Consider the following 20,566-nt stretch of genomic DNA (forward strand, 5'->3'; position numbering starts at 1 on the left):
CCCCCAGCTCTGCCAGTGCCCCCCAGCCCCCTGCCATCCCAGTCCTGGCCTGGCCTTCCTGCCCCCAGCTCTGCCACTGCCCCCCAGCCCTCTGCCATCCCAGTCCTGGCCTGGCCTTTCTGCCCTCCAGCTCTGCCAGTGCCCCACAGTCCCCTGCCCCCCCAGCTCTGCCAGTGCCTCCCAGCCCCCTGCCATTGCAGCCCTGGGCTTCCTGCTCCCAGCTCTGCCAGTGCCCGCCAAACCTGATGCCCCCGGGCCCCTCTGTTGCAGCCTAGTTTGCTGTTGGCTCTAAGGATGGGATGCCGAGGGGAGAACAGGATCTGGATCCGGTCTGTCCCCTCCCTGCCGCCCCCATGAACACGGCGCCAGCTGCAGGTGCAAGCTGTGACCTCGGCCTTGGCAGTGGTGTGGGGATGGGCAGGGGTGTGGGGGGGAGGGCACGAGTTCATTATCCGGTAGCACCGCAGCGCCAGGCTCTGCAGAGCCACCTGGCTTCCGGGCGTCACACAGCTCCATTACCCGCCTGTTGCAACTGCAATCAATTTTTAATTTGATGCTATTTAATTAGCCGCCTGGCTCGGCTGACGAGCCAGCTTGGGTTTCCACTGCAGAGGGAGCTGCCCCAGAGCTGGACTTGGAGGATGGGCCGGGGCTGGCCTGTGTGGGGTTGGGGATGGGATGGAATTGCTCCCTGCTCCCAGGGCACTGTTGCTGGGCACCACTGAGCCGCCGACGTCCCACCCCAGAACCAGCCTCATTTCCGCCCGTCAGTGCAGGCTGGTGGCTGCCGCGCAGGGCACTGCTGGGACTGCCCCCAGCGCTGTGCCGAGAACGGGTCCTCCCTGAGGCACTACTGCTGCCTGGGGCAGGATCCCCCAGCCCCCCAACCCCAGGGGTGCCCCATTATCCCCTCCGGCACCAGCACAAGACCAAGGGGGTGGGGAAGGTGCTAAGGGAAGGGTTAGCGCCGTGTGTGATCAAAGCTCCCATCCCCCCGCCGGCTGGTGGGGACATGGCTGCCGAGGCCCCAGGGGGGAAGTGGGGGCAGGGGGGCAGGGATCACCTGGCTTGTCCGAGTCGCTCTCACTGACGCTGGACATGGGGCTGCCCACGGGTCCCTGCTTGTCGCCCTCGCGGGGCCCCGACTCCTTCTGCCGCGTCTTGGCCGCCTCCATGCCCTTGACGCGCCGGGCGTGTCGGTTCCCCTTGTAGTGCGCCTCGGCCTGGCTCTGCGGGGAGAGGGGGGTCAGGGCGCCCTGGGAAACCCCGGCAGAACGGCCCCCACCCTGCCCCCATCCTCCCTTGCCCTGCCCTCCAACCTCCCCAAGCTCCCAGGGCAGTCCCCCACATCAACCCCCCACCTGACACTTCCTCCACAGTGCGGTCCCCGCATAAACCCCTGACCCTCCCCCCAGAGTGTGGCCCCCTACACCAACCCCCGACCCTCCCCCACAGCACAGCCCCCCCACATCAACCCCCGACCCTCCCTCTTACAGTGTGGCCCCCCCCACGCCAACCCCTGTCCCTCCCCCGACAATGTGGCCCCTCATATCAACCTCCGATTCTTCCCCCACACTGTGGCCCCCCGCATCAATCTGTGACCTGACACTTCTCCCACAGTGCGGCCCCCTACACCAACCCCAACCCTCCCCCCACAGTGCAGCCCCCCACATCAATCCCCAACCTGACACTTCCCCCACAGTGCAGCCCCCCCATAAACCCCTGACCCTCCCCCCAGAGTATGGCCCCCCCAAATCAACCCCTGACCCTCCCGCACAGTGTGGCCCCCCCAACACCAACCCCCGACCTGACACTTCCCCCACAGTGCGGCCCCCCCACATCAACCCCTGACCTTCCCCCCATAGCTCCCTGACCTACCCTTCCCTTCAGCAGCCCCCCAATGCTGCCTACAACATCCCCCCCACAGTTGCTTGGCCCCCTCACCCCCACGATGGCTGACAAGTTCTCCCCCTCCATCAACCCCCTCCCATGGAGATCAGGGGCTGGCACCACTATCACACCCCATCTCACTTCATGCACATCCCCCCAGGGGCCAGAGTGTGTGTGTGTGTGGGGGGGAGGCGAGGAGTCCGGGGGGCCCTCCCTGCAGCCAGCACAGACCCTTGGGCCCCTTGGGGCAGAATGGGCCCCAAACGCCCCCAGCTGGCCACACCCCATCCTGAGCTCCAGCCAGCTCAGCGCCTAGGGCCTGGCTCAGCCCCGTGGGGAAGCAGCCCCTGGCCTGCAGGCAACACAGCACGGGGCTGCGGAGGCGCCGGGGGGAGGGGGGGGGGGCGGCGCCTGGGTCAGCTCTGCCCCACGCAGCCCTGAGTGTGTGTGACCCAGACGCGCCTGCCCGCCTGCCAGGCAGTGTGCGGAGGGGGGGCAGGGACCCACTGTCAGAGCCCAGACCCCCAAGGACACACAGACAGGGCGGTGCTTCCAGAGCCACAGGCCAGAGGGGAGCATTGGGAGTAGCCCCCCAAGACTCCTGCAAAAGGGCCAGAGAATCCACACAACACACAGCCCCCCACTACCCCAGTCCTGGGCTCCCCCGCCAATTCTATGGTGCCCCTCAATCCTGACCTGCAGCCCCCTGCTTTCCCATCCCTGGGCTCCCCCTGTCAGCTCTATGGTGCCCCTCAATCCCGACCCGCAGCCCCCCACTACCCTAGCTCAGGGTCCCTCCCCAGTAACTGGAAGCGAGGCCGGCTGGGGGGGAGGGGTACACAATTCCCTCTCCCAGTCATTGCTGGCAAGACCCTGCCATGAAGGATCCCAGCTGGGAGCTCTGACAGCCTGGGGCAGGGGAGGGTCCAGCACATTGCAGCCAGAGCGGCTCCTGCCCCCATGCAGCTCCCCACTGGGGCCTGGAGCACTCAGCAACTGGGCCAGAGGGGAGAGCCTCGGGATCTAGTGGATAGAAAGGGGGGCTGGGAGCCAGGACTCCTGGGTTCCATGCTCTGCTCTGGGAAGCTGAGGGGCCCACTGGTTAGAGCAGGGCGGTGGGAGCCAGGAGAGGGAATGACTGGGGTGCTGCTAACGCCCTGGGGTGGATGTGCTGCCTTCACAGCACCCCCACATGGCAGAGGCTCTTGCTGCAGCCACGCCCAGTTTGGATTCTCTTCTGCGCCTAACGAGTCTCGTTGTTCTGGGGCTTGCTCCCGGGGCGCCCTGGGAGATCCCCTGAACCCCACCCTGCCCAGCTGGAGAGACATGGCCCTCCCCAGCCACACTGGCTACCAGAGCCGGGAGAGGCCACCCAGGGGCAGAGATGGGACTGTCCTGGGAATGGGGCAGAGAGCTGGGAGTGTGGGGCGCTGGAGGGGAGCGCTGGGCTGTACGCAGCCCGAAGGGGGCACTGGGGGGGGAGTGCTGGGCTGTACACTGCTCGGAGGGGGCTCTGGGGGGGAGCGCTGGGCTGAACCCTGCCCGGAGGGGGCGCTGGGCTGAACACCGCCCGGAGGGGGCGCTGGGGGGGAGCGCTGGGCTGCACCCTGCCCGGAGGGGGCGCTGGGGGGGAGCGCTGGGCTGTACCCTGCTCGGAGGGGGCGCTGGGGGGAAGCGCTGGGCTGAACGCCGCAGAGGGGACGCTGGGGGGGAGCGCTGGGCTGAATGCTGCCCGGAGGGGGCTCTGCGGGGCAGCACTGAGCTGTACCCTGCCCGGAGGGGTTGCTGAGGGGGGAGCGCTGGGTTGAACGCCGCCCGGAGGGAGCGCTGGGGGGAAGCGCTGGGCTGTACCCTGCCCGGAGGGGGCGCTGGGGGGAACACCTGGCTGTAGCCGCCCCGGCGGAGGCTGCTTCTGGCCGCACTCAGCCTTGTTTATTTATCCCAGGACTCGGCGCCTCCGCTCCACCTGGGGTCACAGCCTGAGATGTAGCTGCAGCCCCACAGCTGGGAGACAACAACAAACCACAGCTCAGCTAATCCCCAGCCACGGGCCAAGGGCCCCCGGCGCAGCCCCTCCTCCCCCAGCATGCAGCGAGGCGTGAGGACAGCGCTGCGGGTCCACAGCCCCTGGCTGCTGCTGGGAGAGGGACGAACCCTGGGGCTCTGCCGGTGCCCCTCAATCCCGACCCGCAGTCCCTGCTATCGCAGCCCTGGGCTCTGCCCCCCACCCCAGCTCTGCCAGTGCCCCTCAATCCTGACCCGCAGCCCCTGCTATCGCAGCCCTGGGCTCTGCCTCCCACCCCAGCTCTGCCGGTGCCCCTCAATCCTGACCCGCAGCCCCTGCTATCGCAGCCCTGGGCTCTGCCCCCCACCCCAGCTCTGCCGGTGCCCCTCAATCCTGACCCGCAGCCCCTGCTATCGCAGCCCTCGGCTCCGCCCCCCACCCCAGCTCTGCCAGTGCCCCTCAATCCCGACCCGCAGCTCCTGCTATCTCAGCCCTGGGCTCCCCCCAGATCTGCCGGTGCCCTGGTGCTGCTGGCAGGCCGTGGGGCTGGCCGTGGGACTGGCTGTGGGGCGTTGGTGCCCGTGGGGAGATGTCACCCGTTTTCGGGACATGTTTCCGAGGGTTTAAACTTCCAGTGCCTTGTGCCAAAGGACAGCTGTGGCAGCAGCCGCCCCCATCCCCCACTGGGACTGGCACCCTTCGCTCTGGTGGATACCCGCTGGCCCCACACTGCACCCCCGGGGGACGGGGGGGCTCTAAGTGCATCCTGGGGGGAGGAGATCCCCCTCCCACACCTCCTCTGGAGCAGCCAGCCGGGGGCTGGGAGCAGATCCTGGCCTGGTTGCCGGAGCAGACAGGAATAACAGCTGCACTGACGCAGGACAATGCTGCGGGGGGCGGGGTGGGCGAAATCTCTCCTGCTGAACTAGCTCTGCACAGCTGGCCTGGGGCAATGCAGGTAAAGTGGTGCCCAGCCTGCAGGGGGCACTGCTAGCCCCTGGTACCCCATTCCCTGGGCTCTGCCCAAGGGGCCCAGCTCGGACATGCCTCGCCCCAGCTGGGCCCCACCGCCAACCCACTCCAGCCCAGCTCGAACCACAGAGCAGCAAATAACCCCACCCCCGAGACCCTGGCCCCAGGGCCAAGGGCCTGACGCAGTGGGGAGCGGAGCCGGGGGCAGGGCTGGGCGACCGAACAGAGCCCAGGGGTGCTCGGAGGGGTTGGGGGGGCTCAGCAAGGCGCACTTTCCCCTCCCAGTCAGTGCTGACCCCGGGGTGCTGTGCTGGGGGGAGGGGGCTTGTCGGGGGCTCTCCCCTCCTGGTCAGGGCTGACCCTGGCGCTAGGGGGCACTGTGCTGGGGGGAGAAGGCTCGTCGGGGGCTCTCCCCTCCTGGTCAGGGCTGACCCTGGCGCTAGGGGGCACTGTGCTGGGGGGAGTGGAGGGTGGGCTCAGTCGGGGGCACTCCTCTCCCTGTCAGTGCTGATCCTGGGGTGCTGTGCTGGGGGGAGGGGGCTCGTCGGGGCTCTCCCCTCCCGGTCAGTGCTGACCCCTGGGCCGCACCCTGACTGCTCCCTGCATGCACCCCCCGCACACACACCCCCACGCACACGCACACTGCCTGCCGGACAGCACTTTCCGCACGGTCCCACAACGCTCCTGGGCAGGGCAGGGTGACTGTGGATCCGTTACAGGCAGGGAACGTCAGGCCCAGCGCGGGGCCAGCACCAGCCAAGGTCATGCTGAGCCAGCGGGAGAGCTGGGAAGAGAACCCCGGTGTCCTAACCCTCGAGCTTCCACCAGCCAGCGTTCCCCTCCCAACCTCCCACCACGCTGCTGGAGTCTGAGGAGGTGGAGCTGAGTGGTTAGAGCGGGTGAGGTGAGCCAGGACTCCTGGTCCTATCCTTGTTCTGTCACTGAATTTCTATGTGCTCACGCACCAGCCACTCACTCTGTGACTCAATTTACCCCCTGGAATGAGGGAGGGATCAACAGGGCCAAAGGAACAAGGATTTAGAGTGAGCCCCAGGGGGAAGGTCAGTGTTAGACAGGGGCCAGGCTGTGGGGGGAGGGTAAGGGTCTGACCCCATCCCACCCACTAGGGAACACACAGGACAGACAGACGAGCTCTCAGCAGCTCCCACGTCCATTGGTGGTCGAGGAGCCAGCCTGGTCTGAACAGTCCCCTTCCTGGCCTGGCCTGGGTAATATTTTTAAGCTGAGCTGTGCCTCAGTTTCCCCTATGTGCAACACTGCTCCCTAGTGATGGGGGGAGGCCTGTGTGCTCTCGGGGCAGGCTAAGATGCAGGTGGGTATCGCCAAGCCGTCTAGGCCTTGATCCCCACCTCAGGGCAAACCCAATCGCCGTGACATGGCCACATAGCAACCAAGGCCCCAGAGAGATACGGACTCAGGCCTCTGCAGGGGGGGCTGAGCCCCTCCCGCTCGGGAGCCCAGGCTGGGGCTAAGTGCTGGCTCCTGCAGGAGTGGGGGGTTCAGGGGGTTCAGAGGGGCTTGGGCTGCCCACGATGGACTCTGCTAGCCAAGGACTCCGGTCCAAGTGAGCCAAGAACCCTGCCTGTGTGGCTGCGCCAGCCGGGCATCCCTGTGGTGCTGGCCCACAGGGTGAAGGCCCCGAGGTCCGCAGTGAAGCCGTGTGGCTTGCCCTGGGGGAAGAATGACACCCTAGGGGTCTGGGTCACTGAAGGGGGCCTCCCGGAGACTGGTCCAAAGCTGGGGCCACAGCACCCAGCTGTGGATCTGCGATAGGTTCTGGGTCCAGCTGCCTTGGGGCTGGCGATCCCGGCTCATGGGGCGGGGGGCCTTTGCCAGGAGCTGATGCAGCAGGGGACTCACCTCTGAGTTGAAGCGGATCTGGCAGACGTTGCAGGAGATGACGGGGCGCCGGGCCTTGCTGAGGGGTGCCCCGAAGGTGTGGTTAATCACCGCCTTCTGCACTGGATCCATCTGTGGGGAGAGTGATGCTGTGAGGAGCCACGGGAGCCACGGGGAGCTGGGCACCCACAGAGCCCTGGGCACAACTTTGGGGGCTCTGCCTGCCTCACCCTGGGGGGTCTCCTCCTGCAGCGACTGGGGGAACTGCTCCCAGGGAAGCTGGACTAAACTCCCATGGGTGGGTCTCTCTCTCCAACAAGAAACATCACCAACTGGGGCCCTGCTGACCATTCATAGAGGGAGCTCAGTGACCCTCCCCAGCTACCCCTGGCCCCACCTCCCAGCTCTGCCTCCCAGCTCTTCCATGGGGCAGGGTGGTAGTGGAGCAGGGGATGCAGCCAGCAGACCAATGCATGGAGGGAATGGGCCAAGGGGCACTCCCCCCGGCCCCTCCCACCACAGGAGCTCCAGGGGTCACCCCATTAGCTGGCAGAAGCAGTAGGCTGTTACCTGCCTAAACATTAGAAGACATGGTACTCAGCCAGCAGGTCCATTCATCATCTGCAGACAGACTGCTCCCTCCCCTGCCCATGTTGGGCTCCCCTGCCCCCTGAGCAGCGTACAGCCCAGCGCTCCCCCCGACAGGGATGCATGGAGTCTCTGTAATGGGCCAGCCCAGCCCCTAGATCCAAACAGCCCCCCCGCGATCCAGCTCCAAACAGCACCTTGGGCCCCTCCCTTGCTCCTGGGGGAGCTGGCAGTTCACCCTCCCTCCAACCACAGCCCCCGCTGGCTGCTCCCCTGGTACACATGCTCGCTCGCTCGCAGCTTCCCTTTGCCCCAGCCACTGCCCCCCTACCCCAATACACATTGGCAGCTGCCCCTCCCCCCCAGCCACAGTCCCCCTGCCCTCCCCCAATACACACGCTGGTAGCTCCGCCTCCCCACAACCATGGCTCTCCTGCCTCCGATACACACTCTGGGGGCTCCTCCTTCCCACCCAGATACACACACTAGCACCCTGCCCTCCCCAAAGCCTCCAACCTAGCACCTTGCCCGCCCCAGCACCCCCCAAGGGCCCAGCTCTGCCCCTGCTGATCCCCAGTGCCACCAGCCCTGCCACCTGCGCTTCCCCCAGCCCCACCACTTTCCATTTGCTGCAGTAACTGGCGCATATTAAAATTCCAGCTGCAAACACATCCTATGATTGCAGGGAGCGGGGGCGGGCGCCAGTTGCGGGTGCTGGGAACAGGGATGTGCCAGAACCGGGGGGCTGGCTGCCGAGATATAGGCCCCTGCAGGGACCCCGCTATCTCACCCCCACCCCGGGGCAGCCTGCAGCTCCTGATGCTGAAGTCCGGGAAGGGAGCTCAGGAGAAGGCCTCGGTTGGCTCGCCGGGCAGGGAACGGGCAGGGAACATGCAGCCGCCCCAGCCCTGGAGGAGCTGGCAGGGGCTGGATCCAGCTCCAGGCTGTGTCTGATGGGAGGCCGGACTTGCAGGGTGTCCCCACAGATCCTGCGAGCCACTTCCCTTGCTCCAGCATCCCAGGCAGGCTCACCTGCCCCGGGAGCCCTCACCTGCTCTAGGGCCCATCACTGCCCTAGTCCCTCATCACCCACATTAGTCCCTCATCACCCGCCCTTGTCCCCCATCACTTGCCCCAGGTCCCATCATCTGCCCCAATCCCCCATCACCCGCCCCAGGGCCCATCACCTGCCCTAGTCCCCCAACACCCGCCCTAAGGCCCCTCACCGCCCCAGGGCCCATCACCATCCCTAGTCCCCCATCACCCGCCATGGGGGCTCCTCACCTGCCCTCGTCCCCCATCACCCACCCCACGGCCCATCACCTGCCCTCGTCCCCCACCACCTACCCCTGGGCCCCTCACCCCCCAAGTCTCCCATCACCCACCCTGAGGCCCCTCACCCACCCTAGTCCCCAATCACTTGCCCCTAGGCCCCTCACCTGCCCTAGTCCCCCATCACCTGCCCCGGGGCCCATCACTGCCCTAGTCCCCCACTGGCACCCCAGGATGTGCTGCCACCCAGGGGTCTGGGCCCTGCTTGCAGGTCAGACTCCTCCCAACACACTCTGTTGGGTGCCACAATACCGGCTGCCCCAGAGGGAGGATGGGTCGCACAGTCGGTCAGAGGTACAAGTAGGAATAGAACTCAGGCATCCTCCCCCCCACCCACCCACATCCTCTGCTCTGACCATTAGACCCCACTCCCCTCCCAGAGCTGGGATAGAGCCCAGCAATCCTGACTCCCAGCCCTCTGCTCTGTCCACTAGGCTTCACTCCCTCCTAGGGCAATGCCTCAGTCCTGGGAGCACCCCGAGACCCATTGCTTCAGCCCCACACATCGCCGCATACTGAACGTGCCACTTTCCCATTGGCTGTATTTTGTTTATTCCAGCTTTTACCCCGAATGATTAGCGAACGCAGCGCTCTGATTGGGTGGTGACAAAGCCGTGCGGCGCTAACTGGCTGGCCAAGCCCCCCCCCAGAGCCCAGCGCTACCACCCCTACAGAGCCTGGTCCTACCACCCCCCACGCCAGAGCCCGGCGCTACCATCCCACCCCCCCCAGAGCCCGGCCCTACCACCCCACCCCCCCCCAGAGCCCAGCACTACCACCCCTACAGAGCCCGGTCCTACCACCCCCCATCCCAGAGCCCGGCGCTACCATCCCACCCCCCCAGAGCCTGGCCCTACCACCCCACCCGCCCCCAGAGCCCAGCGCTACCACCCCTACAGAGCCTGGTCCTACCACCCCCCACCCCAGAGCCTGGCGCTACCATCCCCCCCCTCCCTGACACCAGCGCTACCATCCTGCCCCCCCAAAGGCCAGCCCTACCACCCTTACAGAGCCTGGCCCTACCATCCCCCGCCCCCGAACCCAGTCCTACCACCCCCCAGAGCGCAGTCCTACCACCCCCCACCCCCGGAGCCCGGCCCTACCACCCCACCCCCAGAGCCCGGCCCCACCATCCCCCCAATCCCGAGCCTGGCACTACCACCCCCATGGAGCCCAGCTCTGACACCCCCACGGAGCCGGGGGTGGGGGGCACCTTGTGCTACAGGTAGATGTTCTGGAGGGTAGGGATAGGATACAGAGGGACCTAGACAAATTGGAGGATTGGGCCAAAAGAAATCTGATGAGGTTCAACAAGGACAAGTGCAGAGTCCTGCATTTAGGATGGAAGAATCCCATGCACTGCTACAGACTAGGGACCGAATGGCTAGGGAGCAGTTCTGCAGAAAAGGACCTAGGGGTGACAGTGGACGAGAAGCTGGATATGAGTCAACAGTGTGCCCTTGTTGCCAAGAAGGCCAATGGCATTTTGGGATGTATAAGTAGGGGCATTGCCAGCAGATCGAGGGACGTGATCGTTCCCCTCTATTCGACATTGGTGAGGCCTCATCTGGAGTACTGTGTCCAGTTTTGGGCCTCACACTACAAGAAGGATGTGGAAAGATTGGAAAGAGTCCAGTGGAGGGCAACAAAAATGATTAGGGGACGGGAACACATGACTTATGAGGAGAGGCTGAGGGAACTGGGATTGTTTAGTCTGTGGAAGAGAAGAATGGGGGGGATTTGATAGCTGCTTTCAATTACCTGAAAGGGGGTTCCGAAGAGGATGGATCTAGACTGTTCTCAGTGGTAGAAGAGGACAGGACAAGGAGTAATGGTCTCAAGTTGCAGTGGGGGAGATTTAGGTTGGATATTAGGAAAAACTTTTTCACTAGGAGGGTGGTGAAACACTGGAATGCGTTACCTAGGGAGGTGGTGGAATCTCCTTCCTTAGAAGTTTTTAAGGTCAGGCTTGACAAAGCCCTGGCTGGGATGATTTAATTGGGGATCGGTCCTGCTTTGAGAAGCGGGTTGGACTAGATGACCTCCTGAGGTCCCTTCCAACCCTGATATTCTATGATTCTATGATTCTACACCTCCAGCCGTCTCCAGCGCTACCATCCAGCGTTCTGTGCCAGGGACCCCCAACCCCCTGGGGGCCAGAGGTTACATCCCCTCCCAGCATGACTAGGCCAGCCCCCCAACCCTCCTTCCTGCACACATAGCCGTGTCCCCCCCCACTTCTGAGCACACACAGGCCTATCTTCCCCCACCCCCAGCAGGCATGGACCTGTCCTGCCCACATAAACCTCCTCTGTCCAGCACACCCCAGCCTGCCTCTCCCCCAGCCTACACCACAGCTTTCGCCCCACGGTTCTCACCCAGCACTTCTGACCCACCCCAGCCTGTTCCTTGCTCCCCCTCTGCCCCTCACCTTCTCAACTGCCTGCTTACCCCCCTCCTGCGCCTGACTCTCCCTGATCCACTCCCTGGGGAAGGAGGGGTCCCTCTACATACACCCCCCCGGAATTGATTTTAATGGACTTCCACAGTACTAGCTACCTCAACCCCCCCCCTTAACCCCATGCTGAAATGCATCTGTTTCAGCGGTGGGGCACAGCCAGCGTGAACCACACACAGCATCTCTGCACAACAGACTAGGGCAGGACATGAAGGATAGTGACGCACCTAACTGAAAACACAGGGGGAGATGGGATGTACCCACCCAGCTAGTTCGGGAACACACAGGGGATCTGCAATGGCCAGAGGTGACTGGTGCCCCGCTTTGACAACTCATTTGACAAATAGCAGCCCTGAGCCCCATACTGGGACACTGGGTTCAGCCCCGACTGTGAGGACACAGCGCCCCCTGCTGAGCCCCTGCCCTGCTCCCTGCAGCCCAGCGCCCCCTGCTGAGCCCCCTACCCATTGCCTGCAGCACAGCGGCCACAGAGCTGTGCAAGGTTCAGAACTGACTACAGTGGGAGAGCGCCCCCCTGCTGAGCCCCCACCACACTCCATGCAGCACAGCGCCCCCCAAGGCTATACTGGGTTCAGCCCTGATTGGGAGGTGAGAGCGTCCCCTGCTGAGCCCCTGTCTGGACCCCTTCAGCACAGCGCCCCCTGCTGAGCCTCTGCCCTGCTCTCTGCAGCACAGCGCCCCCTGCTGAGCCCCCCATCCAGCCCCCTGCAGCACAGCGCCCCCTAGCACCTCACCATGTTCAGCTCTGAGTGAGGGGAGAGCGCCCCCTGCTGAGCCCTCAGCAGATGGGTTTTCCTAGCTCTCCCATGCAGGCAGGGATGCCAGGTGCCCTGCTTAGCTCATGAGCTGCCCGTGGAGGCTGAGTGGCCCCAGGAGCTGGAGGGGCTGGGGCAGGCGATGCATTCGGCTCCCTGCAGTCGCAATCTCCCCCATGCTGAACGCTGGAAGGTCACCAGGGCAGCTGAGCCATCGCGCTCCCAGCCAAGCCCGGCAGCTGTTCCAGCATTCGCTAGCGCGAGAGGAATTTCCCTCCTTGGCCCTGTCCTGCCCTTCCCAGCAGCCCGGGAGGAGACGGGCTGCTCTGCTGCTCACGTGCGGCGAGGGCTGGAACTCAGGGCCAGCCCCGGCTTTCGGGGCAGAGCCGCGGCCGGCCTGGCTCCTCTCCTCCCCAGCCCCTGGGAGCTGGACTTGCTTCACAGGGCAGCTGTTCAAACAGCTCCCAACAGTGCCCCCGCCCACTTTAGGACAGGAAGTGAAGAGGTTCCGGAGCCAGCCGGGAGGATGGGGGCGGAGTGCTGCTCTCAGAGCTGGAGTCCAGCCTCTCCCCGGGGTTCACACCCCAGCGCTGGGGAGGGGGACCAGCAGCACCCGTGTCTGCACAACCAGAGCTGGGGATTTAAGCCTCAGCGCTGCAGCCCCAAGTGGTGGGCTGGGGTTGGCCTGGCTGGGTCACCAGCACCGCTCTGAGCTCCCGTTCAGCCCCCAGATCTGGCCATGAACCCGGGGATCCAGCCTCAGGACAAGGTGCAGACAAAGGGGAATGGGGAAAGGCTGGCCCAGTGGTTAGAGGGCTTGCCTGGGCTGTGGGACAACAGGTTCAACTTCCTGATCTGCCACCGACTGCCCTGGTGGCCCTGGAGACTCAGGCAGCCCCTCTGGGCCTCGGCTCCCCTCTGGGACATGAGGATGACAGCCCTGGCCAGCGTAGCCCAGCCCTATCCTGCCCTGCCCAGCTCAGGTCCTGCCCAGCCCAACCTCACAGGAGAGTTTGGGGATAAAGCCTGTGATGCATCCAGATGCCACAGTGACAGGGGCCATAAGTGAGACAGAACTGAACAAAGCACGATTCTGTACTGTATGGAGGACAATGCCCCCAGCCCCAACCCACGCTGGGCACACCCTCATGCTCACACCCCACCCCACACTGGGACCCTCGCAGCCCAGATCCTCGCCGACACATCCCACCAGCTCCACCCATGTTCCTTGTAACCAGATAAGCAGCTGCGACCCAGAGACCTATTAACTAGGGCAGGGAGGCAGGCAAGGAGCCAGGACCCTGGGTTCTATTCCATGCCCAGCAGGGGAGGGAGCGCGGCTTTGTTGTTAGAGCAGGGATGAGTCAGGACTCCTGGGTTCCCTTGTTGCCACTGCCCCGTTGTGTGACCCTGGGTGCTGGCTGCAGGGCCCCATGGGGCGGCTGACTCTGGAAAGGAGCAACGGGTCGGATTTGGCCAAACTCAAAGAGAACGTCTGTGGCAAACCAGGGAACTGACCCAGGTCTCCTAAACGGACAGAGGAGCGCGCTAGACACAAGGCCACCCTTCCTCTCCGAGGGGAGCACAAGGGGAGCTGCAGGGCAGCCTCCACAAGCCCCCACAACAGAGCCTGGGTATGGGCCTGGCACTCTCTGCGCCAGGACCCAGAGGCCATCTCGCTGCAGGCTCCTGCTGTCCTGAGCCCAAGGTGCTGCCTATGGGCACATCTCCCTCACAGCTCCATGCAACCCTGGGCGGTAATTTGCACATGCCCCCTTGGCTCCCTGGCCACCTGTCTCCTAGTATTTAATTCCCCCCACCCCTCCTCAGGTCCTGCTGATGGGCAGAGCCAGGAGCACTGAGAGTTAACCATGGCAGGCGGATTTCCACTCAGCTAATCCGGCACGGGGCTCCCACAGCAGACTAGGGAGCGCTGAGCCACGGGGCACAGGGCCAGAGCGAACATCTGCACGCTCCCTCCCAGGGGATTAGGGGGTTTATCTGGTCAGAGGCCCCACCCAGCCCACCCTCCCCGACACAGCCAGCTCCCCATGGATCGCCCCTCCCAGCACCCCCACTACAGGGTGCTAGTTGGGGTGGGGGGCAGGGATTTCTGCCTCCACCTCATCTAGCCTGTGAGTTGAGCCAACTAAGCACCCCCTGTGCCCCCACCCACCAAGCTGGCCCCTGTCCCCCCCCCCCAGCCAGCCACAGCCCAGGCTAAAACAGAGAGAGCTGGGGGAGGGGAGGGCAGCAGCCACAGTAATGAGCCTTGTATGTTCCCTGCAATGGATCTTTGGCTCTGCTCTGCTGCACCCCACAGAGCCCCAGCTCCGCTCCCCCCTGCCCCACGGAACCCCAGACCTGCTCCCCCCCCACCCCGCCGAGCCCTGGATCTGTTCCCCCCACCTACCCTGCCCTGTGGAGCCCCAGCTTTGTTCCCCCCACCCCAGGAGCACTAAGGCCTCTGCCAGAGTCACCTGCACTGGAGGAGGGAGATGCACTGTCAGTCCGGTGCAGCCTGGAAAGGTGACTTTGGGAGCCTGCAGATCCAGCCCCTGCAGTGGGGCCGCTCAGGGGTGAGAGGATCTGGCCCTGGGGGAGGGATGCCCACTGGCTGCTTAGGGAGAAGGATGCATGTGTGGCAGCAAAGCCTGGAGGCCCCAGACCTGCAATGTAGGGAAGGGAGCAAGCTCTGGGGCTGCCAGGGCCCTTTCACACCGACTGCAGCCTCTGGGTGGGGATCCCTGCTAGCCCGCACCCCCAGGGCCGAGCTCCCCACACAGCTTCTGGCCCCTCGGCTGCACCAAGCCCAGCACCAGCTCCTCCACTGGGGGCCCTGGCCCTGCTGCTCCCAGACCAACATCCCCTTCGGCCAGGGTGAGGGAACCCTGGTAAGAGGGGACTATGCCCATGTCCTCCACCTTCCAGTCCAAGCACAGTCCAGGGTCACACAAAGCCAGTGGCAGAGACAGGAAAGAGTCCTGACATGGCCCCTGTCCTCACCGCCAGCCCACACTGGAACAGAACTGGGTCCAGGAGCCTTGGCGCCTCGCCAGCCTGGCCAGCAGCGCGGGGACACGCTGTTCCCGCTGTGCCCCTTCCCAGGGCCGAGGCCAGCCAAGGGGTGCCGAGCTCCCATCCACCCTGGGAAGGCTCAGCCGCTCTTCTTGGTCCGTCCTGCAGCATGGAACCAATCCCCGCCCCGTAGTCAGTTCTGCCCTAAGCCACTGGGTCACAGCCCCCTCCCCTGGGCAGACGAGGGGCTTACCGAGAGTCTCAGCCCCCCTTGACCTATAACTGTCCTGCATGCTCCAGGCCACACCCAGGCATTACCAGCCCCAAGCTGGGGCTAGAACCCAAGCCCTCCAGCTCCACAACACAGCAGCAGTAGCAGGCCCAGCCTCTAGCGGGCAGCACATCTCCTACATACACAAGCTGGGATACCACAGGGACCCTACCACTGGGTCCCTGCACAGACCCACCAGGGCTGGGCTGTTCCCATCATTGGCAGGATGTGTCAATGGCCCAGCCGGGGGCAGTCCCTTGGATTCTAGTATCACAGGGGCAGCCAGCTCCCACAGCCCTGCCATGTCCTTCTGTAACAGTGAAATCCAGCCTAGGGCTCAGAGGGTCCCTCCTCTCTCTAGCCACGGCGGCCCAGTCCTGGACTCGCTCCCATGAGAGAGCCTCCTGCCACGTCTCGATTAGCAGCCAAACACTTTCAAACCTCACTGGATGGGCACAAGAGCTGGCCCATGCCATCCTGCCGGCCTTGCTGTCCCCCCATCTCCCCGCCTAGCCCAGCAGCATGGCCCAGGTCCCGCACACAGCCCTAGGGCTGGGCACAAATCCCCTCCCCGCCTGGCCCAGAGCGCCAAGGGGGAATTTTCAATAATGTTTTTAGGAAGCCCCTGTGTGCCTCAGTTTCCCCTGTATTTCACATGGCTACTGAGTGGGGGAAGGGACTGTTTGCTCTCAGGGCTGGCGGGGAGACCAATGTCACTGGCGGCCTGAGTTGGGATGGGTCATTAAAAAGGACTGGCCGAGGCGACCCCTCATCAATGATGAATCTGTGAAGACAATGGCAAAGCCAAACACCAGGACGCTGACTCCCAGCACCCCAGGGAAATGGATTCCCCCCCCTCACCCCAGGGAAGCTGGGCACAGACCCAGCAGAGAACAAAGGACAGCAAAGGTGTGTGGATAAGAGCTGGCTGCTGGAAGGAGCTGAGGCTCTCACCAAGGAGGGCAGACTGACAGACAGAGCCTGACCTACAGCTTGGTGGGGCCCCTGGCTGAGGACTACAGTGCTGGGCTCCAGGGGACACAGTTGGGCTGGGGGAGGCGATGGAGGGGCATCCGGCCCTGAGGTGGGGACCCGGCTGCACCAGGAGCCTGGCTCAGGTGGAGTCTCTGAGCAGAGCTCAGAGGGCAGGAGGGCTAGAGCCCTGACAGTCCGTCTCAGGAGGCTGGAAGGCCCTATGGCTGCCCTGGAGGAAGTGAGATGTCCGGCACATCAAAGGGGTCCCTCCAAAGGCCTATCCCACAGCTGGGGTGTAGCACTGATCCTGGGATCCGGGACAGGCCCTCACAGCACTTTGCAAATGGGGAAGCAAAGCCCTGTACTCTGATGCCAGGAGGCTCCATTACCCTCTTGGGACAGATGAGGAAACTGAGGCACATGAAGGGATGAGCCCATGGTCACAGCATGAGCCAGGAACAGGCCCCAGGAATCCTGACTCCCAGCCCCCTGCTCTAACCACTAGACCCCACCCTCCTCCCAGAGCTGGCGATAGAACCCAGGAGTCCTGACTCCCAGTCCTGTGCTCTAGCCATCAGATAAGGCTTCCTGGGCAGTAGGAAGAGACAGGCTGGCATGGGAGGGAGGGCTGGGTTCACTTGCTTTAAAGGAGCGAGGCTGAGCTAAGAGCTCCCCAGGGGTAATATTTGAATGCGCTATCATTGGCTAGTTTCCCCCACATGGCCAGGCCTGTCTTTCTCGGTCAGTGCCTGGTGTGGGCACCCCGAGTGGATTAGCAAAATACAATTCCACACAGTGGCACAGGCTGGTAGAATCATGGCACGCCTGGGAGGCCCCCTTTGAATCCTGCTCCTGCCTGCTCTCCCAGAGGCTCCCCCTCTCCTCGCTGCTGCCTGCAGAGCTCCACCCCAGAGGTGGCTGCATTTCACTGGGGCGCAAAGAGCCACGAGACCCTTGGGCTCTGGCAAGATTTCACAGGCACATTAAACCAGCCCATCTCATTATTGGCAGCCCTTGGGCTTCCACAGCTCGGCAAGATCCACAGGGTCCTGGAAGCGTGTGACAATTCCCCTCCTCCCACACTCCCGCCCAGCAGAAAGCCAGCCCTGGGAATGGGGGCAGCAGAATGGAAGCCAGTGGCATCCGCAGGCATCACACAGCCTATAAAGCACGGTGCTGGCCCACCAGGAAGGGGATGTAGCTACATCTTGTCACCGACAGCCAGCAAGCAACTCCCCAGGGCTAGTACATAATGGCTTGGAATAAACCCAGAGTCAGGAATAGCTCCCCTGGCGCTGACCCGTCTCCCAGACCGGAATGGGGCAGCTCCTTTCATGTTCCTGGCCACGATTAGATGTGCTAATGGCCCTGCCCGAGTCATCCCCTGCCCCTGTTCCAAAGAAACCAGCCCAAGGACTTGGCACTGCTGCACTCTGCCTTCTCCGTCTGCTTCTGTCCCCAGCCCCTCTCGGCGCAAGAGCATCCTCCACTGCAGCTCCGGAGCTGCGGCTCTGCATCGCTCTGCCTTCTCACCTCTTCCCCTGGCCGTCTGTCCAGGCATATCCTAACAGCGCTGCCTGGACAGGAGCCTGGGTAACAGGCAGCGTGAAACCACAGTGCGGGAGCAGCGAGAGGCGGAGCTGGGAGCCCGGACTCCTGGGTTCTTTTCCTGGCCAGTCCCTTCCCCTCTCTCTGCTTCAGTTCACCCCACCTCTAAAAGCAGGCGCAGCAACGAGGAGCCAGCAGGCTGAAGCATTTGGAGCTCAATTACCAGTCATGCAGCGTTCGGGTTCTCAGGAGCCAGAGTCGGGGGAATTGCTGCCAGCAAGCAGGGACTAGGCCCTAGCTGGACGGGGCAAAAGAGAAAGGGCTGGTTTATAATGGCTCCTTCAGGGGGTGTGTGGAACTGGGGGGGTCTGCTGAGTTCCCCACACAGCCCCCGGCTGAGGGCCATAAGCCATCCCCTCTGGGGGTGGGGAGGGGAATTACCTCCAGAGCTGCCAACTCTCGAGAGCTTTAGCAGAGACACCCGGCTAGCAGAGGGCTCTTCGCCCAGATAGGCTTGCACGGCTGCCTGGGAAAGGCCCCTCTTGGCAAGTGCTCCCCACAAGACCCCTGCGGTTCCGCTTTCACACACAGTCCTCCCCCTCCCCCAGCACGTTCCTCACGCACTCGCCTCCGAGAGCTTCTGTCACTGTACGGAGCAGGAGGCTAGGAGCCAGGATGCCTGGGTTCTAGTTTCACCTATGGGGAAGGGGAGTGGGGTCTAGTGGTTAGGGAAGGAACTGGGAGTCAGGACTCCTGGGTTCTGTTCCCAGCTCTGAGAGAGGAGTGGGGTTCAGTAGCTAGGGCAGGGGATCACTATGCTCAGGGGGTCCCAGGGACGGATTTCCAGAGAGGTTGAGCCCCCTTGTAGCTGGGATCTTGTGGGCTCAGCATCCCTGACAGGCCAGTATCAGCTGAGTGACCTCGGGTGAGTCCATCTCTGTGCCTCAGTTTTCCTAGCTGTAAAACAGGGGCAATTCTCCATCTGCCTGGGGGCTGCAAAGCAAAGCGAGTCATCGCATGTTTCCAAACCTCCCACAGCCCCTCGTTCCTGGTAGGCAGTGAAAACCCACAGAGGGCGCTGCAAGGAAAGTGGAACAGGAGAGCACCCCCTGGGGCTTCCTGGGAGTCAAAGGTACCTCCCACCACCCAGCCACCCGCCTTTGGCTGAGCAGACACCAAACCGCTGGGCTGGTCCCAGATACAGCTAGGGACCAGCTGCTGGATGCTGTGATGGGAGCTGGGGTGGCTCAGCCACGGGGGGATCCCTACCTCTCTGTGGAAGTGGGGCGCTCCGCTCAGGGCAGTCTGCAGCGCTGGTGCAGGAGGGCCTGCCTGGCGCTTGGAGGTCCCCATGGAGGGAGCCCGAGCAGGGTGTGGGGCGGTGACACCCCCGGGGACCCAAGCACAGAGGAGACGGGAAACACGTTCTGCGTCTCAAAAATACATTAGCAAAATCACCATCAGGAAAGGGGGGGGGGCTGCGGGAGCCAGGGAAGGGGGTGCAGGGGGGCTGCGGGGAGCCAGGGGGCGCTGCAGCGAGGCAGGCGGAGTGCAGTGTGCTGCGGGGAGGGGTACGGGGGGGCTGCGGGACGCGGAAAGGAGTGCAGGTGGATGCGGGGAGCCGGGGAGGACGGAGTGGGGGCCGGAGAAGGGCGCGGGGGTCCGACCGTCCGGCCTTGCGGGGCTGGGCAGGGACCCTGGGGGATGAACGCACAGTGCGGGGGATCGGGAGCCGGACGGTCCGCACCCCCCGTCCGAGACACCTGCCGCCCCCCGGGGCAGCCTCCGGCGAGCCGGTCCCGCAACGCGTCACGCTCCCTTACCCCGCCCGTCGGGGGCGACGCCACGCTCCCCCGGCCCCGGCGCTGATCCCGGCCGAGTCCCCGGCGCAGCCCGGCAGCGGGCGGAGCCGCCGGCCCGGGGCGGAGCGAGCAAGAGGCGCCCACCCCGGCGCGCCGCCAAGCTCCGCTCCGCCCGGGGAGCCGGCCCGGGCCGTGCGCTCAGCCCGGGGGGGGCACCTGGGGGCAGGGCGGTGAGCGCTCAGCCCGGTACAGCCCCAGGGGCACAGTCCGGCGGGGCCGGGCGCTTCCATCCGCCCCCCGAAGCTGCGCTGGCTGGGGAGGCAAATGACCCAACTGCCCCGGCCGCATTTGAACCGGCCCCTGGTCTCTCTGCACCGCTGGGGGCCTGAGAGACGCAACGCCCCGGCCCTGCCCCAGATGGCGGCTGAGCCCTACCTGCCAGGCGGGACTTGGGTTAACTGTGGGGACGGGGGTCGGGACTGGTGCCCATGGCAGCAGGGTCCTAGATGGCTCAACCCATTTCCCTGAACACTTCGCCTCTGGCCTTCGCCCAGCCTGGGCAGCGCCAGCCCCCAAGGGCCTCGTTCCTTCAGGCTGGAAGAGCCAAAGTTCCTGCTCCCTACACTCTCCCCCCCACCGCTGACCCACACGGGGACCCCCCTGCCATGCAGCAGCCAGAGACAGCAGGGGGCCCTGAGCTCCCCCCAACGCGCTAGAACAGGACCCCTCTGCTGCGTGGGTGCAGGCCACTCCTGCTGGGGTGCATGGAGTGGGGGAGCCCAGGTGTAGCTAGCGCAGCTGGGCGGGGAGCCGGCTGGGTGCCATAATGATCTAATCAGGCCCTTGTGGAAGCCAGGCGTCTGCTCCACCAACAGCTCATATATTATTGTAATCTATACATAACCGCTAATGTACTGGGCCTCTGATCTACAGCAACAGCAGTCCCTCCTATGGGCTGAGGCCTGATGAACACATGCTTCTCCCAGCCCTCCCTGTGCAGGGCTGGCTGGTTCCCCACACCGAGCCAGGGGCTCCCAGGCCCCAGCGCAAGTGAGAGAGACAGGAAGGGTC

At 64.4% G+C, this 20,566-nt stretch overlaps 1 protein-coding gene across 5 annotated transcripts in view; it reads right to left on the minus strand.

Moving 5' to 3' along the window:
- Window positions 1-20,566, minus strand: part of ZNF385A (zinc finger protein 385A) — a 46,772-nt gene that overhangs the window by 11,797 nt on the left and 14,409 nt on the right. For 2 of the 5 annotated variants that reach the window (XM_043532933.1, XM_043532934.1), the window contains exons 3-4: window positions 6,749-6,859; window positions 1,064-1,229 (exon numbers count right to left, since the gene is read on the minus strand). In XM_043532933.1, the coding sequence (XP_043388868.1) occupies window positions 1,064-1,229; window positions 6,749-6,859 (277 nt within the window). Of the gene's footprint in view, window positions 1-1,063; window positions 1,230-6,748; window positions 6,860-17,916; window positions 17,937-18,962; window positions 19,101-19,516; window positions 19,625-20,566 lie in introns of those variants that run through there. The other 3 variants (XM_037884002.2, XM_043532935.1, XM_043532937.1) reach the window with 3 other exon arrangements.

Source organism: Chelonia mydas, chromosome 20 (genome assembly GCF_015237465.2).
Source record: "Chelonia mydas isolate rCheMyd1 chromosome 20, rCheMyd1.pri.v2, whole genome shotgun sequence".
NCBI classification, from domain to species: Eukaryota; Metazoa; Chordata; order Testudines; family Cheloniidae; genus Chelonia; species Chelonia mydas.